We start from the raw sequence: 27,396 nt of genomic DNA, 5'->3' as shown, positions 1-27,396 counted from the left end.
GCAGAGAGAGAGTCGAGAGTTCATTAAAGACGGCGGAGAGAGAGGCGGGAGTTCAGTAAGGAGGAGAGAGGCGGGAGTTGATTAAAGAGCGGAGAAAGAGGCGGGAGTTCATTAAGGAGCGGAGAGGAGGGGGTTCAGTAAGGAGCGGAGAGAGAGGCGGGAGTTTATTAAAGAGTAGAGAGAGAGGCGGGAGTTCATTCAGGAGCGGAGAGAGAGGCGAAAGATGTGTAAGGAGTGGAGAGAGAGGCGGGAGTTCAGTAAGGAGCGGAGAGAGAGGTGGGAGTTCAGTAAGGTGCGGAGAGAGAGGCGTGAGTTCATTAAAGAGCGGAGAGAGAGAGGCGGGAGTTCATTGAAGAGTGGAGAGAGAGGCAGGAGTTCATTAAAGAGCGGAAAGGCGGGAGAGAGAGGCGGGAGTTCATTAAAGAGCAGAGAGTGGCGGGAGTTTAGTAAGGAGCAGAGAGAGAGGCGGGAGTTCAGTAAGGAGCGGAGAGAGAGGCGGGAGTTCAGTAAGGAGCGGAGAGACAGGCGGGAGTTCAGTAAGGAGCGGAGAGACAGGCGAGAGTTCAGTCAGGTGCAGAGAGAGAGGCGGGAGTTCATTAAAGAGCAGAGAGAGGCGGGAGTTCATTAAAGAGCGGAGGGAGAGAGGCGGGAGTTCATTAAACAGCAGAGGGAGAGAGGCGGGAGTTCAGTAAGGAGCGGAGAGAGAGGCGGGAGTTCAGTAAGGAGCGGAGAGACAGGCGGGAGTTCCGTAAGGAGCGGAGAGAGGCGGGAGTTCATCAAAGAGCGGAGGGCAAGGCAGGAGTTCATTAAAGAGCGGCGAGAGAGGCAGGAGTTCATGAAAGAGAGGAGAGAGGCAGGAATTCATTAAAGAGCGGAGAGAAAGGCAGGAGTTCATTAAAGAGCGGAGAGAGAGGCAGGATTTCATTAAAGAGCGGAGAGAAAGGCAGGAGTTCATTAAAGAGCGGAGGGAAGGTGGGAGAGAGAGGCAGGAGTTCATTGCAGAGTGTGGAGAGAGAGGCAGGAGTTCAGTAAGGAGGAGAGAGGCGGGAATTGATTAAAGAGCGGAGAGAAAGGCAGGAGTACATTAAAGAGCGGAGGGAAGGCGGGAGAGAGAGGCAGGAGTTCATTGAAGAGCGCGGAGAGAGAGGCAGGATTTCAGTAAGGAGCGGAGAGTGAGGCGGGAGTTCAATAAGGAGCGGAGAGAGACGCAGGAGTTTAGTAAGGACCTGAGAGAGAGGCAGGTATGAGGAGCATAAAGTGGGAACAGTTGTGCTTGGGGAAATGCACAACAGTAATGTGAGGGTTGTTTAAGGAGCACTTGCTGCGAGTGCTGGATTGTTTTGTCCCACTGAGATGAGGAAGGAATGGTAAGGTGAAGGATGACAAGAGAAGTGGAGCTTCTAATCAAGAGGAAGAAGGAAGCTTACGTAAGGTAGAGTAAGCAAGGATCTGACTCTAGAGGGTTACAAGGTAGCCAGGAAGGTTACTGCGGGAAGCGAGGGAGGAGATTGCTGCGCCGTTGGCGATGATGTTTGCATCCTCACTCTCTACTGGGTTCGTACCGGATGATTGGAGGGAGGCGAATGTTGTTCCCCTATTCAAGAAAGGGAATAGGGAAATCCCTGGGAATTACAGACCCATTAGTCTTACGTCTGTGGTGAGCAAAATATTGGAAAGGATTCTGAGAGATAGGATTTATGATTATTTTGAAAAACATAGTTTGATTAAAGATAGTCAGCATGGCTTTGTGAGCGGCAGGTCATGCCTCACAAGCCTCATTGAATTCTTTGAGGATGTGACGAGACACATTGATGAAGGTCGGGCAGTGGATGTGGTGTATATGGATTTCAGTAAGGCATTTGAATGAGCCTGCCCCATGGCAGGCTCATTCAGAAAGCATGGGACACAGGGAAATTTGGCTGTCTGGATACAGAATTGGCTGGCCGAAAGAAGACAGCGAGTGGTAGTGGATGGAAAGTATTCCGCCTGGAGGTCGGCGACCAGTGGTGTCCCGCAAGGATCTGTTCTGGGACCTCTGCTGTTTGTGCATTTATAAATGACTTGGATGAGGAAGTGGAAGGGGGGTTAGTAAGTTTGCCAATGACACAAACGTTGGTGGAGTTGTAGATAGTGTTGAGGGTTGTTGCAGGTTACAACAGGACATTGACAGGATGCAGAGCTGGGCTGAGAAGTGGCAGATGGAGTTCAACTTTGATAAATGTGAAGTGATTCATTTTGGAAGGTCAAATTTGAATGCTGAATACAGGGTTAAAGGCAGGATTCTTGGATGTGTGGAGGAACAGAGGGATCTTGGGGTCCACGTACATAGACCCCTCAAAGTTGCCACCCAGGTTGATAGGGTTGTTGAGAAGGTGTATGGTGAGTTGGCTTTCATTAACGGGGGATTGCGTTTAAGAGCCTCGAGGTTTTGCTGCAGCTTTATAAAACTCTAGTTAGACCACACTTGGAATATTGTGTCCAGTTCTGGTCGCCTCATTATAGGAAGCATGTGGATGCTTTGGAGAGGGTACAGAGGACATTTACCAGGATTCTGCCTGGACTTGAGGGCATGTCTTATGAAGAAAGGTTGAGGGAGCTAGTGCTTTTCTCACTGGAGCGAAGAAGGCAGAGAGATGACTTGATAGAGGTGTACAAGGTGATGAGAGGCATGGATAAAGTGGATAGCCAGAGACTTTTCCCCAGGGTAGAAATGGCTGTCATGAGGGGACACAATTTTAAGGTGATTGGAGGAAGGTATAGGGGAGATGTCAGAGGTAGGTTCTTTACACGGAGAGTGGTGGGTGTGTGGAATGCACTGCCAGCAGAGGTGGTGGAGTCAGAGTCATTAGGGATATTTAAGCGACTCTTAGACAGGCACATGGACAGCAGTAAATTGAAGGGGTGTAGGTTAGGTTGATCTTAGATTAGGATAAATGGTCGGCACAACATCGTGGGCTGAAGTGCCTGGACTGTACTGCGGGAGGGATAATTATGATGCGATTAGATAAGAATTAGGGAGCATACGATGGGAACATAAACTGTCAGGGAAAGGCACAAATGAAAAGTGGAGCTTGTTCAAGGAACAAATACTGCGTGTCCTTGATAGGTATGTCCCTGTCAGGCAGGAAGGAAATGGCCATGTGAGGGAACCATGGTTCACAAAAGAGGTTGAATGTCTTGTCAAGAGGAAAAAGGTAGAGTATGTAAGGATGAGAAAACAAGGATCAGTTGGGTCGCTTGGGGTTACAAGGTAGCAAGGAATGAGCTAAAAACAAAGGGCTCAGGAGAGCAAGGAGAGGGCATGAGAAGTCCTTGGCGGGACGGATCAAGGAAAACCCCAAGGCTTTTTACTCTTCTGTGAGAAATAAAAGAATGGCCAGGGTGAGGGTAGGGCCGGTCAAGGACAGTAATGGGAATTTGTGCATGGTGTCAGAAGAAATAGGAGAGGCGTTGAATGAATACTTTTCTTCAGTGTTCACGAAGGAGAGGGGCCATGTTTTTGAGGATGAGAGTGTGATACAGATGGGTAGGCTGGAGGAGGTAGATGTTCTGAGGAAGGATGTATTAGCAATTTTGAAAAACCCGAGGGTCGACAAGTCCCCTGGGCCAGATGGGGTATATCCAAGGATTCTTTGGGAGGCAAGGGATGAGATTGCAGAGCCTTTGGCTTTGATCTTTGGGTCCTCACTGTCCACGGGGATAGTGCCAGAGGACTGGAGAATGGCGAATATTGTTCCTCTGTTCAAGAAAGGGAATAGGAATGACCCTGGTAATTATAGGCCAGTTAGTCTTACTTCGGTGGTCGGTAAGCTAATTGAAAAGGTCCTGAAGGATAGGATTCATGACCATTTGGAAAGATGCAGCTTAATCCGGGATAGTCAACACGGATTCGTGAAGGGCAAGTCTTGCCTCACAATTTTGATTGAATTCTTTGAGGAGGTAACTAAGTGTGTAGATGAAGGTAGAGCAGTTGATGTCGTATACATGGATTTTAGTAAGGCGTTTGACAAGGTTCCCCATGGTCGGCTCATGAAGAAAGTAAGGAGGTGTGCGATAGAGGGAAATTTGGCCAATTGGATAAGTAACTGGCTATCACTTAGAAGACAGAGGGTGGTGGTGGATGGAAAATTTTCAGACTGGAGACCAGTTACCAGCGGTGTACCACAGGGATCAGTGCTGGGCCCTCTGCTATTTGTGATTTTATCAATGACTTGGAGGAGGGGGCTGAAGGGTGGGTCAGTAAATTTGCTGATGACACCAAGATTGGTGGAGTAGTGGATGAGGTGGAGGGCTGTTGTAGGCATTGATAGGATGCAGAGCTGGGCCGAAAAATGGCAGATGGAGTTTAACCCTGATAAGTGCGAGGTGATTCATTTTGGTAGAAAAAATTTGAATGCAGATTACAGGGTCAACGGCAGGGTTCTGAGGAATGTGGAGGAACAGAGAGATCTTGGGGTTCATGTCCACAGATCTCCGAAGGTTGCCACTCAAGTGGATAGAGCCGTGAAGAAGGCCTATAGTGTGTTCGCGTTTATTAACAGGGGGCTTGAGTTTAAGAGCCGCGGGGTTATGCTGCAGCTATACATGACCCTAGTGAGACCACATTTGGAGTATTGTGTGCAGTTCTGGTCACCTCATTATAGGAAGGGTGTGGAAACATTGGAAAGGGTGCAAAGGAGATTTACCAGGATGCTGCCTGGTTTGCAGGATAGGTCTTCTGAGGAAAGGTTGAGGGAGCTTGGACTTTTCTCTTTGGAATGGAGGAGGATGAGAGGCGACTTAATAGAGGTTTATAAGATGATGAGGGGGATAGATAGAGTGGACGTTCAGAGACTATTTCCTCGGGTGGATGTAGCTGTCACAAGGGGGCATAACGATAAGATTCAGGGTGGGAGATATAGGAGGGATGTCCGAAGTAGGTTCTTTACTCAGAGTCGTTAGGGTGTGGGATTGACTGCCTGCTGTGATAGTGGAGTTGGACACTTTAGGAACTTTCAAGCGGTTATTGGATAGGCACATGGAGCACAACAGAATGACAGGGAGTGGGATAGCTTGATCTTGGTTTCGGACAATGCTCGGCACAACATCGAGGGCAGAAGGGCCTGTTCTGTGCTGTACTGTTCTATGTTGTATGTTCTTTGGTCGGGGACGTTGGACAGGTTGAGCCTAGATCCACTGGAATTTACAAGAATGTGACATCATCTTATTGAAACATATAGGATTTTGAGGGGACTTGACACGGTGGATGCCAAGAGGACATTATAGTGGCACAGCAGTTAGCACCGCTGCCTTGCAGTTCCAGGGACCCGGGTTCAATTTTGGCCTTGGGTGACTGCCTGTGTGGAGTTTGCATGTTTTCCCCATGTGTGTGGGTTTCCACTGGGTGCTCCGGTTCCTCCCACAGTCCAAAGTTGTGCAGATAGGTGGATTGGCCATGATCATTCGCGGGGTTACAGGGATAGGGTGGGGGTGTGGTGCCCTTTTGAAGAGTTGAAGAGTCAATGGGCTGAATGGCCTCCTGCTGTACTGCGGGGATTGTATAGATTCTAAGTATGTGTTTTTGTGTGGTGTTCTCTTACCATTGCCGGTGCTGATCAAGAGACCAAGCTCTTCGCTGGAGACCCACTGATGGCAGCCCAGGTGATAGAAAAAGATGTCGCCATCATAGCACTTCTCCTCGTGATAGTGGATGTGAAAATTACCTCCTGAAATCAGGGAGAACTGCATCAGTTTAAAGTTTCAAGCACTCGCCCCATCATCTTGTGGTTATACATCAACATCCTGTGCGGCTACATTGACCAGAAACTGAACTGGACCCAGCCATATAAATACTGCGGCTACCAGAGCAGGTCAGGGACTGGGAATTCTGTCGACTTCCCAAATCCTGCCCACAAGGCACAAGTCAGTAGTGTGATGGCATACACTAGAATACTGGTCAGAAACCCCAATATTTTATTTTAATTTTGTAAGACTGTGAGGAAAGGACACCTCGCCCCAGGAGCGATTGCACGAAGAAATAGGGATATGGTATATTAAAACAAATGTTATTACTAACAGAGTATTAAAATCTTTAACATCACACTGGAAAACAACTTACACAATTACCCTTTAATGCTAATCAATACAATGACACAATAACCCTCAATTGCTATCTTTACTTCCTCAGATCCAAATCCACTTTCAAACAGCACTTTGGAATACTTGCTGGACAGAAACGCCTTGAAATGCCACTTTGAAAAAGAGAAATCTTTTCGAGTCTGCTTTAAAGAAAGATCCATGACAGCCTGTCAGAACAATGCAGGATCTTCGGCTGATGTCTTCCGAAACTGCCTTCATAACTTGACTTGCGGCTCCCAAATAAAACTCTGACCCATAACATCTGACTACTTCAACCCTTGGCTCCCTGCATAAACTAGGTCATCGTACGAACTGAACACAATGTCTCTGCTTAACTACTCCACAGGACCCTCTTAATCCAAACTAAAGTCCATTAGCCCGAGCTTTTACAATGCTTTAATTGCACCTCTGGCTACCAAAATACCTAGCTGTCTTGCAAACCAGGATTCTTTACAAACACTACTGCAGTAGTATACCCACACTGACCCAGGCTTTTAACCCTTACTGCACCAAATACATATAATTACAATATATCTGAAATTGTTATTAATTCATCACAAAATTCCCCACTTGCCTGGATGGGTATGGCCCCAACAACACAAGAAGCTCAACAATCCTGTGCTGTACTTTTTTTTGTTCTTTGTTCTCATCGGGTCATTTCACGAACATCCAGGACAAAGCAGCCCTGCTTGATTGGCACCACATCAAAGAAATGTACAGCACAGGAACAGGCCCTTCAGCCCTCCAAGCCTTCGGCAACCATGCTGCCCATCTAACCTGAAACCTTCTGCACCTCCGGGGTCCATATCCCTCTATTCCCATTCTATTCATGTATTGGACAAGAAGTCTGATAAACGTCACCAACGCACCGGCTTTCACCACCTCCTCCGGCAGGAGTTCCAAGCATGCACCACCTTCTGTGTAAAACATTTCCTTCGTACATCTCCTCTAAACTTTGCCCCTCGCACTTTAAACATGTCCCCGTGTAATTAACTTGTACACCCTGGGAAAAAGTTTCTTACTATCCACTTTCTCCATGCCCCTCATAAGTTTGGAGACCTTGAAGGTGGTGGCTGAGTGGTATCTTCACTGAACTAGTGAACCAAAGACCCAGGTTCAAATCCTACCATGGCAGATGGTGAAATAAAAATAAAAATCAGGTCGCCCGCAACCTCCGTCGTTCGAGTGAGAACAGACCGAGTTTATCCAACCTCTCCTCATAACTAATGCCCCCCATTTCAGGCAACATCCTGGTAAACCTCTTCTGTACCCTCCACATCCTTCTGGTAGTGTGGCGACCAGAATTGAACACTATACTCCAAGTGTGGCCTAACTAAGGTTCTATACAGCTGCAACATGACTTGCCAATTCTTATACTCAATGCCTTGGCCGATGAAGGCAAGCATGCCGTATGCCTTCTTGACTCCTCCACCCGTGTTGCTACTTTCAGTGACCTGTGGACCTGTACACCCAGATCCCTCTGCCTGTCAATACTCTTAAGGGTTCTGCCATTTACTGTACATTTCCCACCTGTATTAGACCTTCCAAAATGCATTTCTGCACATTTGTCCGGATTAAACTCCATTTGCCATCTCTCCACCCAAGTCTCCAAACAATCTAAATCCTGCTGTATCCTCTGACAGTCCTCATCACTCCCCGCAATTCCACCAACCTTTGTGTCGTCTGCAAACTTACTAATCAGACCAGTTACATTTTCCTCCAAATCATTTATATATACTACAAACAGCAAAGGTCCCAGCACTGATCGCTGCGGTATACCACTCCTCCATTCAAATAAGCACCATTCCACTGCTACCCTCTGTCTTCTGTGACCGAGTCAGTTTTGTATCATTCTTGCCAACTCACCTCTGATCCCATGCGACTTCACCTTCTGTACCAGTCTGCCATGATGGACCTTGTCAAAGGCCTTACTGAAGTTCATGTAGACAACATCCACTGCCCTACCTTCATCAATCATCTTTGGCATTTCCTCAAAAAACTTGACCAAGTTTGTGAGACACGACATCCCCTTCACAAGACCATGCTACCTCTTTGCTTATATGTCCTTATATTTCCCTACCACTGACGTGAGGCTCATCGGCCTGTAATTTCCTGGATTATCCTTGATACCCTTCTTATACAAAGGAACAACATACCTTGAATATTCACTCCCTAGACAAAGACCTGGAATGGGCGTGTTGTTAAGAAAGCTTGGACAGGCTGGGCTTGCATCTGCTGGAGGTTCAAAGAGTAAGAGGCAACTTGATTGAAACACATAGGATCCTGAGGGGTATTGACAGGGTGGAAGTGGATAGTCTCTTGTGGGAGAATCTGCAACCAGGAACTCGTTGTTTAAAAATAAGGGGGCGGCTCTACGACTTCCGGTTGCGGCGATGCACTGCTAAGTCGCACGTTTTGGCAGCTTCCGTTCTAACGGACCTTTGGGCTCTTTTCGGGAGCCCCAACGGAAATTTCTTTAGACCAAGCCCAGTGTGGGGTGACGAAGGAAGATCCCACCCCCCCCCCCCCCCCGTGTGTGTATGGAAAGGACCAGCGGTAGTGGTCAGATTGCAAAGGATCCTTTGGAGCAGCGGCAGAGAAGAGAAGGGAGAAGCAAGATGGCGGCGGATGGAGCCCAGACGACATGGGGCCCGGACCAGCAGGAATTCCTCCGACGATGTGTGGAGGAACTAAAGAAAGAGGTGCTGGCGCCGATGCTATTGGCAATCGAGGGACTGAAGGAAACACAAAAGGTCCAGGCGATAGAGCTCCGTGGAGTGAAGGCAAAGGCAGCCGAGAATACAGGGCCTGGTGGTAAAAACGGAGACACATGAGGCGCTACATAAGAGGTGCATAGAAAGGCTGGAAGCCCTGGAGAACAGCTCGAGGAGGAAGAACCTACGGATTCTATGTCTCCCCGAAGGAGCAGAGGGAGCTGATGTTGGGGCTTATGTGAGCACGATGCTCCATATGCTAATGGGAGCTGAGGCCCCAACGGGCCCCCTGGAGGTGTAAGGAGCGTACCGGGTCCTTGTGAGAAGACCAAAGGCGGGTGAAATACCAAGGGCGATAGTGGTAAGATTCCACCGCTTCATGGACAGAGAGGCGGTCCTGAGCTGGGCCAAGAAGGTACGGAGTAGCAAGTGGGAGAATGCGGTGATACGAGTGTATCAGGACTGGTGTGCGGAGGGGCGAGAAGGAGGGCAAGCTTTAATCGGGCCAAGGCGGTGCTTCACAGGAAGAAAATAAAATTTGGGATGCTGCAGCCGGCGCGATTGTGGGTCGCGCATCAGGGCAAGCACTACTACTTTGAAACGGCGGATGAGACATGGACCTTCATTCAAGAAGAGAACCTGGACTAGATCTGAGAGTTTGATGTTGGGGGGGAGGCAACGAGGTGGTGGTACAGAAATGTAAAGTGGGAAAGGGGAGGTTTATTATACAGTAACGTTGGATGGGGAATTTCTCTCCCCTTGATGGGGGGACACGAAGAAATGTGGGCGCCGGTGGGAAAAAGGGACAGCGAGGGGGAGGAGGAATGAGGGAGCTGCGCCATAGGGGGCGGGGCCGATAGGAAAGCACGGGGTTTTCCCGCGCTATGGAGATGATGGCGGGAAGATAGGCGCAGGAAGGAAGAGAGCGGCTCCCCAATCCGGCTGATCACGTGGAATGTGAGAGGCCTAAAAGGGCCGATTAAGAGGGCCCGGGTGTTCGCGCACTTAAAGAGACGAAGGCGGACGTAGTCATGCTCCAGGAGACGCACCTGAAGGTGGCGATCAGGTTAGGTTAAGAAAAGGATGGGTGGGACAGGTATTCCACTCAGGGTTGGACACGAAAAACAGGGGGGGGTGGCGATACTGGTGGGGAAACGGGTGTCGTTCGAGGTTAAGAATATAGTGGTGGATAACGGGGGCAGATATGTGATGGTGAGTGGTAGATTGCAGGGCGAGGCGGTCGTGCTGGTGAATGTATATGCCCCAAACTGGGATGACGCAGGATTCATGAAGCGGATGCTGGGACGTATCCCGGACCTGGAGGTGGGAAGCTTGGTAATGGGGGGGGGACTTCAACACTGTGCTGGATCCAGGGCTAGACCGGTCTAGATCCAGGACCGGGAGAAGGCTGGCAGCAGCCAAGGTGCTTAGGGGATTTATGGAGCAAATGGGGGGAGTGGATCCGTGGAGGTTTGCTAGGCCGTTGGCCAAAGAGTTTTCCTTTTTCTCCCACGTCCACAAGGTATATTCCCGAATAGACTTCTTTGTTATGAGTAGGGCACTGATCTCGAAGGTGGCAGGAACGGAGTACTCGGCCATAGCCGTTTGAGACCACGCCCCGCACTGGGTGGATCTGGAACTAGGAGAGGAGAGGGAGCAGCGCCCACTCTGGCGACTGGATGTGGGACTATTGGCGGATGGGGGGGTCTGTGGAAGGGTGCGGGGGTGTATTGAGAGATACCTGGAGGTCAATGACGATGGTGAGGTTCAGGTGGGGGTAGTATGGGAAGCGCTGAAGGCGGTGGTTAGAGGAGAGCTGATCTCCATGAGAGCCCACAGGGAGAAAGAGGGCAAAGAAAGGGAGAGATTTGTGGGGGAGATTTTGAGGGTGGATAAAAGATATGCGGAGGCCCCAGACGAAGGACTATATCGAGAAAGGCGAAGACTTCAGATGGAGTTTGACCTGCTGACCACAGGAAAGGCAGTGGCACAGTGGAGGAAGGCACAGGGGATGCGATATGAGTTTTCCCCATGGAAAAGGCGAGCCGGTTGCTGGCCCATCAACTTCGTAAGAGGATAGTGGCGAGAGAGATTGGGGGAGTTAGGGATGAAACGGGAACTATGGAGCATAGAGCAGGGAAGGTAAACGAGCTTTTTAAGACCTTTTATGAGAGGCTATATAAGTCTCAGCCCCCGGGGGGAAAAGAGGGAATGCTACATTTTCTGGATCAACTAAGGTTCCCGAGGGTGGAGGAGCAGGAGGTGGCAGGTCTGGGGGCGCCAATCGAGGTGGACGAGGTGACTAAGGGACTGGGAAACATGCAGGCAGGGAAGGCCCCGGGACCAGACGGGTTTCCAGTGGAATTCTACAGGAAATATGTGGACCTGTTGGCCCCACTGCTGGCGAGAGCCTTTAAAGAGGCCAGGGAAGGGGGGATACTACCCCCGACAATATCACTAATTCTGAAGCGGGATAAAGATCCGCTGCAATGCGGGTCATACAGGCCTATCTCACTCCTAAATGTAGACGCCAAACATCTGGCAAAAGTGCTGGCGACAAGGATAGAGGATTGCGTCCCGGGGGTGGTGCATGAAGACCAGACAGGGTTTGTAAAGGGGAGACAACTGAACGTTAACGTTCGACGGCTGCTGGGGGTGATGATGACGCCCCCAGCGGAGTGGGAGGCAGAGATAGTGGCGGCGATGGATGCGGAGAAGGCATTCGATAGGGTGGAGTGGGACTATTTGTGGGAGGTGCTGAGGAGGTTTGGGTTCGGGGAGGGGTTTGTTAGATGGGTCAGACTCCTATATGGGGCCCCAGTGGCAAGTGTAGTCACAAACCGGCAAAGATCGGGGTATTTTCGGCTACACAGGGGAACAAGACAGGGGTGTCCCCTGTCCCCATTACTGTTCGTGTTGGCAATTGAACCACTGGCCATAGCGTTGAGGGACTCTAAGAAATGGAGGGGAGTGGTTAGAGGGGGAGAGGAGCATCGAGTGTCACTCTACGCTGATGACTTACTGCTATATGTTGCGGACCCTGTAGAGGGGATGCCAGAGGTTCTGCAGATACTGAGGGAGTTTGGAGATTTCTCGGGATACAGGCTAAATATGGGGAAGAGCGAGCTTTTTGTAATACACCCAGGGGACCAGGGAAGAGGAATAGACGCTCTGCCGTTAAGGAGAGTGGAAAGGAGCTTTTGATATCTGGGGATCCAGGTAGCCAGAAATGGGGAACTCTACACAGACTTAATCTGACGCGACTGGTGGAGCAGATGGAGGAGGACTTCAAGGAGGTGGGATATGTTGCCACTCTCATTGGCGGGAAGAGTGCAGGCGGTAAATATGATGGTCCTCCCGAGGTTTCTTTTCGTGTTTCAGTGTCTCCCCATTCTGATCACAAAGGCCTTTTTCAAAAAAATAGACAGGAGCATTATGAGCTTTGTGTGGGCAGGGAAGACCCCGAGGGTAAGGAGGGGGTTCCTGCAGCGCAGTAGGGATAGAGGGGGACTGGTGCTGCCGAGCCTGAACGATTACTACTGGGCCGCCAATGTGGTGATGGTTCGTAAGTGGATGAGGGAGGGAGAGGGGGCGGTGTGGAAGAGGCTGGAGATGGTGTCCTGTAAAGGAACGAGCCTAAAGGCGCTGGTGACGGCGCCGCTGCCGTTCTCCCCGAAAAGGTATACCACAAACCCAGTGGTGGTGGCAACCTTGAGGATCTGGGGGCAGTGGAGGCGACACAGGGGGGTGACGGGTGCCTCGGTGTGGTCCCCGTTTAGGAATAACCACAGGTTTGTCCCAGGAAGGATGGACAGGGGGTTCCAGAGTTGGCAATGAGTAGGAATTAGGAAACTGCGGGACCTGTTTATAGATGGGACGTTTGCAAGTCTGGGAGCGCTGGAGGAAAAATATGAGTTGCCCCCGGGGAATATCTTCAGATATCTGCAAGTGAGGGTGTTTACGAGGTAACAGGTGAGGGAATTTCCGCTGCTCCCGACACAGGGGATCCAAGATAGATGATTTCCGGGGTATGGGTCGGGGAGGGCAAAGTGTCCGAAATATATCAGGAGATGAGGGGGAGGCGATGATAGAGGAGCTGAAGGGAAAATGGGAAGAAGAGCTGGGAGAGGTGATTGAGGAGGGGCTGTGGGCTGATGCCCTAAGCAGGGTAAATTCCTCGTCTTCGTGTGCCAGGCTTAGCCTGATTCAATTTAAGGTTCTACACAGAGCACATATGACGGGAGCAAGACTGAGCAGGTTCTTCGGAATGGAGGACAGGTGTGGGAGGTGCTCGGGAAGCCCGGCGAACCACACACACATGTTCTGATCGTGTCCGGCATTGGATGAGTACTGGAGGGGGCGTGGCAAGGGTGATTTCAAAGGTGGTGAAGGTCCAGGTCAAGCCAGGCTGGGGGTTAGCGATATTTGGGGTAGCAGAAGAGCCGGGAGTGCAGGAGGCGAACGAGGCCGATATTCTGGCCTTTGCGTCCCTAGTAGCCCGGCGTAGGATTTTACTCATGTGGAAGGAAGCAAAACCCCCCGGCGTGGAGGCCTGGATAAACGACATGGCAGGGTTCATAAAGCTGGAACGAATAAAATTTGCGCTGAGAGGATCGGCTCAGGGGTTCTCCAGGCGGTGGAATCTTTGAATATTTTTAAGGCAGAGGTGAATAGATTCTTGGTAAACAAGGGGGTGAAAGGTTATCGGGGGTTAGGCGGGATGCAGATTTCAGGTTAATATCAGATCAGCCATGATCGTATTAAATAGCAGAGCAGGCTCGAGGCGGCCAAATGGCCTAGTCCTGCTCCGAGTTTTTATGTTCTGTTCGACTGTCAGCTGGGAGCTTTCCCACTAACCTCAAAGGTGTTGCCTCTCCTTCCTTTCAGCGCCAAGAACTCATTTATCCCTAAATCTAGCCTCCATCACAATACAGCCACATCAGTCCTACCGATATGCCCGCAAACCCCTCCCAAATTCATCTCAGCGTGATGCCCCTACTCTCCCCCGCGAAATGCCACACCTGAAATAGATACCAAGCCCACACGTATATCGCCCATCTGCCCCACAGCCTTCTGTTCCAATGACTCCCTCAAACTTGTGCCTTGTTCCCACGCACGCACACACATACATGATGGGGCTCACCGTACACCACCATGTAGTTGCCAATTATGGTGGCAGAATGAAAGGCTCGTTCCCTTGGGCTGCTCGATGACGGCGTCGATTTGAGGTTGGTCCAATAATGCAGGTCAACGTGAAAGATGTCCGTTGTGTTTGTCCGATAGCTGAACCTGTGGGAGAGAAACAGCAGAATCGGAATAACGATCCAATAACAAAACAGCCACTGTTAATTGGACTAAACATCAGGGAGGTAACACTTGCTCCATGGGGTGTCTCTCTGGATTAGTTTACATTGGAGACATGGGGTGTGGCTCTGACAAAGTTTACACTGGATACATAGAGTGTGTCTCCAGGGGAGCACAGTAAGAAGTCTTACAACTTCAGGTTAAAGTCCAACTGGTTTGTTTCGAATCACTAGCTTTCAGAGCACAGCTCCTTCCTCAGGTGAATCAAGAGATGAGTTCCACAAAGTCAATGATGCAAGACGATACTTTGAATGCGTGTCTTTGCAGGTAATTAAGTCTTTACAGGTCCAGACGGAGTGACTGAGAGAGGGATAATCACAGGTTAAAGAGGTGTGAATTGTCTCAAGCCAGGACAGTTGGTAGGATTTCGCTAACCCAGGTGGGGCACATTTAAAGATAAGGGAGCAGACAAAGTTGAGGAAAGGATGGGTGGAGCAGATGTTTCAATTGGGACGGAATGTGAAGACGAGAGGCGCAGAGGCGTTGGTTCATAAGCGGGTGGCGTTCAAAGTGGGAAATATCGTGGCCGATTCGTGGGCGAGCGGGAGGTTTGTGATGATTGGTGGAAAGTTAGAGGGGATACCCTTTATTTAGCAAATTGGAATGGTGTAGAGTTTATGAAGCGGGTGCGAGGGAAGATTCCTGACTTGAACTCGCATCTTTTGATTATGGGGAAGGGGGTTTATAATATGGTTATGGAACCGAGCTTGGACCTGTCAAGTCCTAAGTCTCGAAGGTGTCGGCAATGGCGAAGGAGCTGAAGGGGTCTATTGAGCATATGGTTGGGGGGGGGACGACCCATGGAGGTTTGGGAGGCCGAGGGCGTGGAATTTTCATACTTCTCCCAAGTGCACTGGGTGTACTCCCGGGTTTTTTTTTTTTTTTGTTAATGCCCAGAGTCGACCACCCCCCTGCTGGCGGGGGTGGTCGACTCGGGGCATTCGGCGATTGTGGTTTCTGACCAGGCGCTGCACTGGGTGGATTTGCGTCTGCAGTGGAGGCTGGATGTGGGATTGTTGGCAGATGAGGCGGTATGCGAGCGCTGCCATTCGGGGGTATGTGGAGCTAAATGATACGGAGGAGGTCACAGCCGCCAAGCTGCGGGAGGCACTCAAGCCAGTGGTCAGGGGAGAGTTTCTCTCAATTCAGCACACAGGGAAAAAGCAGAGCGAGTAGAGATAGCAAGGCTGGCAGACGGAGGTATTCGGAGGCACTGGAGGAGTATGGGTAGAAGGGGGGCAGGACATTGGAGAGAGAGAGAGAGAGAGAGAGAGAGATGCTTCGGTTTTTGGACAGATTGGAGTTCCCCACAGTAGAGGAGGAGCTGCTTCAGGGATTGGCCAGGTGGAGTGGGAGTATCTGCTGGAGGTATTGGGCAGTTCGGGTTCGGACAGGGGTTTGTGGACTGAGCACGGCTGCAGTACAATAATAATAATCTTTATTGACACAAGTACAATTACAGACATTAACGCCACAATGAAGTTACTTCATTCCGGCACTTGTTCGGGTACACAGATGGAGAGGCTTTTCCCCAGGGTAGAGGGGTCAATTACTAGGGGGCATAGGTTTAAGGTGAGAGGGGCAAGGTTTAGAGTAGATGTACGAGGCAAGTTTTTTACGCAGAGGGTAGTGGGTGCCTGGGTCTCGCTACCGGAGGAGGTGGTGGAAGCAGGGACGACAGTGACATTTAAGGGGCATCTTGACAAATACATGAATAGGATGGGAATAGAGGGATACGGACCCAGGAAGAGTAGAAGATTGTAGTTTAGTCGGGCAGCATGGTCGGCACGGGCTTGGAGGGCCGAAGGGCCTGTTCCTGTGCGGTACATTTCTTTGTTCTTTGAGAATTCAGAAAATTCAGAATGTCCAATTCACCTAACCGCACATCTTTCTGGACTTGTGGGACGAAACCAGAGCAGCCGTAGGAAACCCACGCAGACACAGGAAGGCCGGAGGAAACCCACGCAGACTCGGCACTGACAGTGACCCAAGCCGGTAATCGAACCTGGGACCATGAAGCTGTGAAGCAATAGTGCTAACCACTGTGCTACCATGTAAGTCACCTGTCGTATGTGTGCGGACGGTGTATTTTGGGCTGCATCAGGACGAGGCAGGGGTGCCCAGTTTCTCTGTTGCTTTTCGCATTAGCAATAAAGCTGCTGGCAATGATGCTGGGGGGGGGGGGGGGGGGGCAAGTAACAGGACATCATGGGGATTTTAGAGGAATTTGGCCAGTATTCGGGGTACAAGTTGGATATGGGAAAGAGTGAGATGTTTCCCGTTGAAACTAGAGGACAGGAGATGAACAAAGAAATGTACAGCACATGAACAGGCCCTTCGGCCCTCCAAGCCCGTGCCGACCATGCTGCCCAACTAAACTACAATCTTCTACACTTCCTGGGTCCGTATCCCTCTATTCATATATTTGTCAAGATGCCCCTTAAATGTCACTATTGTCCCTGCTTCCACCACCTCCTCCGGTAGCGAGTTCCAGGCACCCACTACCCTGTGTGTAATAAACTTGCCTCGTACATCTACTCTAAACCTTGCCCCTCTCACCTTAAACCTATGCCCCCTAGTAATTGACCCCTCTACCCCGGGGAAAAGCCTCTGAAGATCCACTCTGTCTATGTCCCTCATAATTTTGTAGACCTCTATCAGGTCGCCCCTCAACCTCCTTCGTTCCAGTGAGAACAAACCGAGTTTATTCAACCGCTCCTCATAGCTAATGCCCTCCATACCAGGCATCCTTTTGGTAGTGTGGCGACCAGAATTGAACACTATACTCCAAGTGTGGCCTAACTAAGGTTCTATACAGCTGCAACATGACTTGCCAATTCTTATACTCAATGCCCCGGACAATGAAGGCTAGCATGCCGTATGCCTTCTTGACTACCTTCTCCACCTGTGTTGCCCCTTTCAGTGACCTGTGGACCTGTACTAGATCTCTGTGACTTTCAATACTCTTGAGGGTTCTACCATTCACTGTATATTCCCTACATGCATTAGACCTTCCAAAATGCATTACCTCACATTTGTCCGGATTAAACTCCATCTGCCATCTCTCCGCCCAAGTCTCCAAACAATCTAAATCCTGCTGTATCCTCTGACAGTCCTCATCGCTATCCGCAGTTCCACCAACATTTGTGTCATCTGCAAACTTACTAATCAGACAAGTTACATTTTCCTCCAAATCATTTATATATACTACAAACAGCAAAGGTCCCAGCACTGATCCTGCGGAACACCACCGGTCATAGCCCTCCAATTAGAAAAGCATCCTTCCATTGCTACTCTCTGCCTTCTATGACCTAGCCAGTTCTGTATCCACCTTGCCAGCTCACCCCTGATCCCGTGTGACTTCACCTTTTGTACTTGTCTACCATGAGGGACCTTGTCAAAGGCTTTACTGAAGTCCATATAGACAACACCCACTGTCCTACCTGCATCAATCATCTTAGTGACCTCCTCGAAAAACTCTATCAAGTTAGTGAGACACGACCTCCGCTTCACAAAACCATGCTGCCTCTCACTAATACGTCCATTTGCTTCCAAATGGGAGTAGATCCTGTCTCAAAGAATTCTCTCCAGTAATTTCCCTACCACTGAAGTAAGGCTCACCGGCCTGTAGTTCCCGGGATTATCCTTGCTACCCTTCTTAAACAGAGGAACAACATTGGCCATTCTCCAGTCCTCCGGGACATCCCCTGAAGACAGTGAGGATCCAAAGATTTCTGTCAAGGCCTCAGCAATTTCTTCTCCAGCCTCCTTCAGTATTCTGGGGTAGATCCCATCAGGCCCTGGGGACTTATCTACCGTAATATTTTTTAAGACGCCCAACTCCTCATCTTTTTGGATCTCAATGTGACCCAGGCTATCTACACCCCCTTCTCCAGACTCAACATCTACCAATTCCTTCTCTTTGGTGAATACTGATGCAAAGTATTCATTTAGTACCTCGCCCATTTCCTCTGGCTCCACACATAGATTCCCTTGCCTATCCTTCAGTGGGCCAACCCTTTCCCTGGCAACCCTCTTGCTTTTTATGTACGTGTAAAAAGCCTTGGGATTTTCCTTAACCCTATTTGCCAATGACTTTTCGTGACCCCTTCTAGCCCTCCTGACTCCTTGCTTAAGTTCCTTCCTACTTTCCTTATATTCCACACAGGCTTCGTCTGTTCCCAGCCTTTTAGCCGTGACAAATGCCTCCTTTTTCTTTTTGATGAGGCCTACAATATCTCTTGTTATCCAAGGTTCCCGAAAATTGCCGTATTTATCCTTCTTCCTCGCAGGAACATACCGGTCCTACTGAAACTGGCCGGGCTCATTCCCCAATACCAGGTCCAGTACCGCCCCTTCCCTAGTTGGACTGTCTACATATTGTGTTAAGAAGCCCTCCTGGATGCTCCTTACAAACTCTGCTCCGTCTAAGCCCCTGGCGCTAAGTGAGTCCCAGTCAATATTGGGGAAGTTGAAGTCTCCCATCACCACAACCCTGTTGTTTTTACTCTTTTCCAAAATCTGTCTACCTATCTGCTCCTCTATCTCCCGCTGGCTGTTGGGAGGCCTGTAGTATACCCCCAACATTGTGACTGCAGCCTTTTATTCCTGATCTCTACCCATATAGCCTCACTGCCCTCTGAGGTGTCCTCTCGCAGTATAGCTGTGATATTCTCCCGAACAAGTAGCGCAACTCCGCCACCCCTTTTACATCCCCCTCTATCGCACCTGAAACATCTAAATCCTGGAACGTTAAGTTGCCAATCCTGCCCTTCCCTCAACCAGGTCTCTGTAATGGCAACAACATCATAGTTCCAAGTACTAATCCAAGCTCTAAGTTCATCTGCCTTACCCGTAATACTTCTTGCATTAAAACATATGCACTTCAGGCCACCAGCCCCGCTGTGTTCAGCAACTTCTCCCTGTCTGCTCTGCCTCAGAGACACACTGTCCCTATTCCCTAGTTCTCCCTCAATGCTCTCACCTTCTGACCTATTGCTCCCGTGACCGCCCCCCTGCCATACTAGTTTAAACCCTCACGTGTGACACTAGCAAACCTCGCGGCCAGGATATTTATGCCTCTCCAGTTTAGATGCAACCCGTCCTTCTTATATAGGTCACACCTGCCCCGGAAGAGCTCCCAGTGGTCCAGATAATGGAAACCCTCCCTCCTACACCAGCTGTTTAGCCACGTGTTTAGCTGCTCTATCTTCCTATTTCTAGCCTCACTGGCACGTGGCACAGGGAGTAATCCCGAGATTACAACCCTGGAGGTCCTGTCTTTTAACTTTTCGCCTAGCTCCCTGAAGTCCTGCTGCAGGACCTCATGCCCCTTCTTGCCCATGTCGTTAGTACCAATATGTACAACGACCTTTGCCCTCCCCCTTCAGGATGCCCTCGACCCGTTCGGAGACATCCTGGACCCTGGCACCAGGGAGGCAACATACCATCCTGGAGTCTCTTTCACGTCCACAGAAGCGCCTATCTGTGCCCCTGACTATAGAGTCCCCTATTACTATTGCTCTTCTGCGCTTTGTCCCTCCCTTCTGAACATCAGTGCCAGCCGTGGTGCCACTGCTCTGGCTGCTGCTGTTTTCCCCTGGTTAGGGGAATTGCCGTTCAGGGTGATGAGGCGAGTTTTAAATGCTTGGGTATCCAGGTGACGTGGGGCTGGGCGCAGTTACACAAGTTGAACCTGGCTTGGCTGGTGAAGCAGATGAAAGTGGATTTCAAGAGGTGGCAAGTGCTGCCGCTGTCGTTGGCAGGTCGGGTACAGACAGTAAAAATGACGGTGCTGCCAAGGTTACTGATTGTGTTTCAGAACCTCCGAATGTTCGTCCTGAAGTCATTTTTTAAGAAGGTTGTCCGCTGATCTCGGTGTTTGTGTGGGCGGCGAAATGGTTAGGAGGGTCTTTCTGGAACGGGGCTGAGGGGCTGCCTCTGCCGAACATGATGAACTACTACTGGGCAGCGAATATTGCTATGGTTAGGAAATGGGCTGTGGGAGAGGGGTTGGCACGAAGTTGGATGGAGGCGGCATTGTATAGGGGAACACGTTTGAGGGTTTTGCTATCAGCGTCTTTGCCGGCCAGGTACTCCATGAGCCCAGTGACGGTGTCGGCGCTAAGGGGGTGGGGGCGGTGAAGGCAGCATTTGGGCCTGGTGGGCGCCAATCTGTGACAAGCCTTGGTTTGCGCCGGGGGGGGGGGTTCTATGAGGTTTCAGGGGTGGCGGAAAGCAGGGACCGAGTGATTTGGGGACAAATTTGAGAAGTTGGAGGACCTGGGGGAGTTTACACTGTAGATGGTGTATGTCTCTGGGAGAGTTTACACTGTAGATGGGGTGTGTCTCTGGGGGAGTTTACACGGTAGGTGGGGTGTGTCTTTGGGAGAGTTTACACTGTAGATGGGATGTGTCTCTGGGAGAGTTTACACTGTAGATGGGGTGTCTCTCTGGGGGTGTTTAACATAGAACATAGAAAATACAGCACAGAACAGGCCCTTCGGCCCACGATGTTTTGCCGAACCTTTGTCCTAGATTAATCATAGATTATCATTGAATTTACAGTGCAGAAGGAGACCATTCGGCCCACTGAGTCTGCACCGGCTCTTGGAAAGAGCACCCCACCCAAACTCAACACCTCCACCCAACACCAAGGGCAATTTTGGACACTAAGGGCAATTTATCATGGCCAATCCACCTACCCTGCACATCTTTGGACTGTGGGAGGAAACCGGAGCACCCGGAGGAAACCCACGCAGACACGGGGAGGACATGCAGACTCCGCACAGACAGTGACCCAAGCCGGAATCGAACCTGGGGCCCTGGAGCTGTGAAGCAATTGTGCTATCCGCAATGCTACCGTGCTGCCCTTAAGAACAAATAAATCTACACTATGTCATTTTACCGTAATTCATGTACCTATCCAATAGCTGCTTGAAGGTCCCTAATGTTTCCGATTCAACTACTTCCACAGGCAGTGCATTCCATGCCCCCACTACTCTCTGATATCCTCCCTATATCTTCCACCTTTCACCTTAAATTTCACCCTCTGATATCCCTCCTATATTTTCCACCTTTCACCTTAAATTTATGTCCCCTTGTAATGGTTTGTTCCACCCGGGGAAAAAGTCTCTGACTGTCTACTCTATCTATTCCCCTGATCATCTTATAAACCTCTATCAAGTCGCCCCTCATCCTTCTCCGTTCTAATGAGAAAAGGCCTCGCACCCTCAACCTTTCCTCGTAAGACCTACTCTCCATTCCAGGTAACATCCTGGTAAATCTTCTTTGCACCTTTTCCAAAGCTTCCACATCCTTCCTAAAATGAGGTGACCAGAACTGTACACAGTACTCCAAATGTGGCCTTACCAAAGTTTTGTACAGCTGCATCATCACCTCACGGCTCTTAAATTCAATCCCTCTGTTAATGAACGCGAGCACACCACAGGCCTTCTTCACAGCTCTATCCACTTGAGTGGCAACTTTCAAAGATGTATGAACATAGACCCCAAGATCTCTCTGCTCCTCCACATTGCCAAGAACTCTACCGTTAACCCTGTATTCCGCATTCATATTTGTCCTTCCAAAATGGACAACCTCACACTTTTCAGGGTTAAACTCCATCTGCCTCTTCTCAGCCCAGCTCTGCATCCTATCTATGTCTCTTTGCAGCCGACAACAGCCCTCCTTACTATCCACAACTCCACCAATCTTCGTATCGTCTGCAAATTTACTGACCCACCCTTCAACTCCCTTATCCAAGTCATTAATGAAAATCACAAACAGCAGAGGACCCAGAACTGATCCCTGCAGTACGCCACTGGTAACTGGGATCCAGGCTGAATATTTGCCATCCACCACCACTCTCTGACTTCTATCGGTTAGCCAGTTTGTTATCCAACTGGCCAAATCTCCCACTATCCTATGCCTCCTTACTTTCTGCATAACCCTACCATGGGGAACCTTATCAAATGCCTTACTAAAATCCATGTACACTACATCCACTGCTTTACCTTCATCCACATGCTTGGTCACCTCCTCAAAGAATTCAATAAGACTTGTGAGGCAAGACCTACCCCTCACAAATCCGTGCTGACTATCCCTAATCAAGCAGTGTCTTTCCAGATGCTCAGAAATCCTATCCCTCAGTACCCTTTCCATTACTTTGCTTCCCACCGAAGTAAGACTAACTGGCCTGCAGTTCCCAGGGTCATCCCTATTCCCTTTTTTGAACAGGGGTACGACATTCGGCACTCTCCAATCCCCTGGTACCACCCCTGTTGACAGTGAGGACGAAAAGATCATTGCCAACGGCTCTGCAATTTCATCTCTTGCTTCCCATAGAATCCTTGGATATATCCCGTCAGGCCCGGGGGACTTGTCTCTACTCAAGTTTTTCAAAATGCCCAACACAGCTTCCTTCCTAACAAGTATCTCCTCGAACTTACCAGTCTGTTTCACACTGTCCTCTCCAACAATATGGCCCCTCTCATTCGTAAATACAGAAGAAAAGTACTCGTTCAAGACCTCTCCTATCTCTTCAGACTCAATACACAATCTCCCGCTACTGTCCTTGATCGGACCTAAACTTGCTCTAGTCATTCTCATATTTCTCACATACATGTAAAAGGGTTTCCCTTGATCTTACTCGCCAAAGATTTTTCATGTCCTCTCTTAGCACTCCTATTCCCTTTCTTCAGTTCCCTCCTGGCTATCTTGTATTCCTCCAGCGCCCTGTCTGAACCTTGTTTCCTCAGCCTTACATAAGTATCCTTCTTCCTCTTAACAAGACATTCAACCTCTCTTGTCAACCATGGTTACCTCACTCGACCACCACTTCCCTGCCTGACGGGGACATATATATCAAGGACATGTAGTATCTGTTCCTTGAACAAGTTCCACATTTCAATTGTGTCCTTCCCTGACAGCCCATAAGAACATAAGAACTAGGAGCAGGAGTAGGCCATCTGGCCCCTCGAGCCTGCTCCACCATTCAATGAGATCATGGCTGATCTTTTGTGGACTCAGCTCCACTTTCCAGCCCGAACACCATAACCCTTAATCCCTTTATTCTTCAAAAAACTATCTATCTTTATCTTAAAAAGATTTAATGAAGGAGCCTCTACTGCTTCACTGGGCAAGGAATTCCATAGATTCACAACCCTTTGGGTGAAGAAGTTCCTCCTAAACTCAGTCTTAAATCTACTTCCCCTTATTTTGAGGCTGTGCCCCCTAGTTCTGCTTTCACCCGCCAGTGGAAACAACCTGCCCGCACCTATCCTATCTATTCCCTTCATAATCTTATATGTTTCTATAAGATCCCCCCTCATCCTTCTAAATTCCAACGAGTACAGTCCCAGTCTACTCAACCTCTCCTCGTAATCCAACCCCTTCAGCTCTGGGATTAACCTAGTGAATCTCCTCTGCACACCCTCCAGTGCCAGTATGTCCTTTCTCAAGTAAGGAGACCAAAACTGAACACAATACTCCAGGTGTGGCCTCACTAACACCTTATACAATTGCAGCATAACCTCCCTAGTCTGAAACTCCATCCCTCTAGCAATGAAGGACAAAATTCCATTTGCCTTCTTAATCACCTGTTGCACCTGTAAACCAACTTTTTGCGACTCATGCACTAGCACACCCAGGTCTCTCTGCACAGCAGCATGTTTTAATATTTTATCATTTAAATAATAATCCCTTTTGCTGTTATTCCTACCAAAATGGATAATCTCACATTTGCCAACATTGTATTCCATCTGCCAGACCCTAGCCCATTCACTTGGCCTATCCAAATCCCTCTGCAGACTTCCAGTATCCTCTGCACTTTTTGCTTTACCACTTATCTTAGCATCATCTGCAAACTTGGACACATTGCCCTTGGTCCCCAACTCCAAATCATCTATGTAAATTGTGAACAGTTGTGGGCCCAACACTGATCCCTGAGGGACACCACTGATTGCCAACCAGAGAAACACCCATTAATCCCCACTCTTTGCTTTCTATTAATTAACCAATCCTCTATCCATGCTACTACTTTCCCCTTAATGTTATGCATCTTTATCTTATGCAGTAACCTTTTGTGTGGCACCTTGTCAAAGGCTTTCTGGAAATCCAGATATACCACATCCATTGGCTCCCCGTTATCTACCGCACTGTTAATGTCCTCAGAAAATTCCACTAAATTAGTGAGGCACGACCTGCCCTTTATGAAACCATGCTGCGTCGGCCCAATGGGACAATTTCCATCCAGATGCCTCGCTATTTCTTCCTTGATGATAGATTCCAGCATCTCCCCTACTACCGAAGTTAAGCTCACTGGCCTATAATTACCCGCTTTCTGCCTACCTCCTTTTTTAAACAGTGGTGTCACGTTTGCTAATTTCCAATCCGCCGGGACCACCCCAGAGTCTAGTGAATTTTGATAAATTATCACTAGTGCATTTGCAATTTCCCTAGCCATCTCTTTTAGCACTCTGGGATGCATTCCATCAGGTCCAGGAGACTTGTCTACCTTTAGCCCCATTAGCTTGCCCATCACTACCTCCTTGGTGATAACAATCCTCTCAAGGTCCTCACCTGTCATAGCCTCATTTCCATCAGTCACTGGCATGTTATTTGTGTCTTCCACTGTGAAGACCGACCCAAAAAACCTGTTCAGTTCCTCAGCCATTTCCTCATCTCCCATTATTAAATCTCCCTTCTCATCCTCTAAAGGACCAATATTTACCTTAGCCGCTCTTTTCTGTTTTATATATTTGTAGAAACTTTTACTATCTGTCTTTATATTCTGAGTAAGTTTACTCTCATAATCTATCTTCCTCTTCTTTATAGCTTTTTTAGTAGCATTCTGTTGCCCCCTAAAGATTTCCCAGTCCTCTAGTCTCCCACTGATCTTTGCTACTTTGTATGTTTTTTCCTTCAATTTGATACTCTCCCTTATTTCCTTAGATATCCACGGTCGATTTCCCCTCTTTTTTCTTCCATTTTGTTGGTATAAACCTTTGCTGAGCACTGTGAAAAATCACTTGGAAGGTTCTCCACTGGTCCTCAACTGTTTCACCATAAAGTCTTTGCTCCCAGTCTACCTTAGCTAGTTCTTCTCTCATCCCATTGTAATCTCCTTTGTTTAAGCACAAAACACTAGTGCTTGATTTTACCTTCTCACCCTCCATCTGTATTTTAAATTCCACCATATTGTGATCGCTCCTTCCGAGAGGATCCTGACTATGAAATCTTGAATCAATCCTGTCTCATTACACAGGACCAGATCTAGGACCGCTTGTTCCCTCGTAGGTTCCATTACACACTGTTATAGGAAACTATCGCGGATACATTCTATAAACTTCTCCTCAAGGCTGCCTTGACCGACCTGGTTAAACCAACCAACTATGACTTATGGCTGCTCCCCCTCCCCCTTAAGGATCCTGAAGACACGATCCTAGTCCCTGGCCCTGGCACCCGGGAGGCAACATACCTCCCGGGAGTCTCGCTCGTGACCACAGAATCTCCTATCTATTCCCCTAACCATTGAGTCTCCGATCACTATTGCTTTTCTATTCTCTCCCCTCCCCTTCTGAGCCACAGAGCCAGACTCAGTGCCAGAGACCTGGCCGTGAGAGCCTTCCTCCGGTCGGTCATCCCCCCCCCCCCCAACAGCATCCAAAACGGTATACTTGTTTTGAAGGGGAACGGCCACGGGGGATCCCTGCACTGTCTGCCCGTTTGTTTTCTTTCCCCTGACTGTAATCCAGCTACTCTTGTCCTGTACCTTGGGTGTGGTTACCTCCCTGTAAGTCTTGTCAATTACCCCCTCTGCCTCCCAGATGATCCAAAGTTCATCCAGCTCCAGTTCCCTAACACGCTCTCTGAGGAGCTGGAATTGGGTGCACTTCCCGCAGGTATAGTCAGCAGAGACACCGGTGGTATCCCGCACCACCCACATCCTACAGGAGGAGCATGCAACTGCCCTAACTTCCATCCCCTCTTACCTTACAGAATATAGCTGCACTGTGGATCAACTGGAACTCCGCCCCTGCTCCTAGTCAGCTGCGCTCTCTGTAAACTCTCGGCTCCCCTCACGCTCTTTTGAGAAAATGTAGTAAATGAAATGAAAGGGGCACCTTGCTCCCTCCTCACCTAACTCCCTCAGTCACCAAACTCTCACTATAGCACTCAAATGTACCCAAATTCAGCACTCAGTACAAACAAACTTCCGGGAGAGTTTACACTGTAGATGAGGTGTCTCTGGGAGAGTTTACACTGTAGATGGGGTGTGTCTCTGGGAGAGTTTACACTGTAGATGAGGTGCGTCTCTGGGAGAGTTTACACTGTAGATGGGGTGTGTGTCTGGGGGTGTTTACACTGTAGATGGTTTGTCTCTGGGGGAGTTTACACTGTTGATGGGGTGTGGCACTGGGGGTGTTTACACTGTAGATGGTGAGTATCTCTGGGAGAGTTTACACTATAGATGGGATGTGTCCTTGGGGGTGTTTACCCTGTAGACGGTGTGTGTCTCTGGGGGTGTTTACCCTGTAGATGGGGTGTGTCTCGGGGAGTTTACACTTTAGATGGGGTGTGTCTCTGGGAGAGTTTACACTATAGATGGGGTGTGTCTCTGGGGGTGTTTACCCTGTAGATGGGGTGTGTCTCGGGGAGTTTACACTTTAGGTGGGGTGTGTCTCTGGGAGAGTTTACACTGCAGGTGGGGTGTGTCTCTGTGGGTGTTTACACTGTACATTGGGTGTGCCTCTGGGGGCGTTTACACTGTAGATGTGGTGTTTCTCTGGGGGTGTTTACACTGTAGATGAGGTGTGCCTCTGGGGGCGTTTACACTGTAGATGTGGTGTGTCTCTGGGGGTGTTTACACTGTAGATGGGGTGTGTCTCTGGGGGTGTTTACACTGTAGATGTGGTGTGTCTCTGGGGGGTTTACACTGTAGATGGGGTGTGTCTCTGGAGGACACAGTGAAAACAGCGCGGGAGCTGAGTGAGCCGGGACATTGAAAACAGCGCGGGAGGTGAGTGAGCCGGGACAGTGAAAACAGCGCGGGAGGAGAGACAGCCGGCACATTGAAAACAGCGCGAGAGGAGAGACAGCCGGCACAGTGAAAACAGCGCGAGAGGAGAGACAGCCGGCACATTGAAAACAGCGCGGGAGGAGAGAAAGCCGGGACAGTGAAAACAGCGCGAGAGGAGAG

General features: G+C 49.4%; 1 protein-coding gene across 1 annotated transcript in view; it reads right to left on the bottom strand.

Annotated features, from left to right (window-relative positions):
• LOC140387107 (multiple epidermal growth factor-like domains protein 8) overlaps positions 1-27,396 on the bottom strand; it is a 190,466-nt gene that overhangs the window by 52,856 nt on the left and 110,214 nt on the right. Inside the window, exons 8-9 of the mRNA XM_072470117.1 lie at positions 13,975-14,120; positions 5,580-5,705 (exon numbers count right to left, since the gene is read on the bottom strand). Coding sequence (XP_072326218.1) covers positions 5,580-5,705; positions 13,975-14,120 — 272 coding nt within the window. The remainder of the gene's footprint in view (positions 1-5,579; positions 5,706-13,974; positions 14,121-27,396) is intronic.

Source organism: Scyliorhinus torazame, chromosome 12 (genome assembly GCF_047496885.1).
Source record: "Scyliorhinus torazame isolate Kashiwa2021f chromosome 12, sScyTor2.1, whole genome shotgun sequence".
NCBI classification, from domain to species: Eukaryota; Metazoa; Chordata; class Chondrichthyes; order Carcharhiniformes; family Scyliorhinidae; genus Scyliorhinus; species Scyliorhinus torazame.
This window is presented reverse-complemented; position numbering and strand designations above follow the sequence as displayed.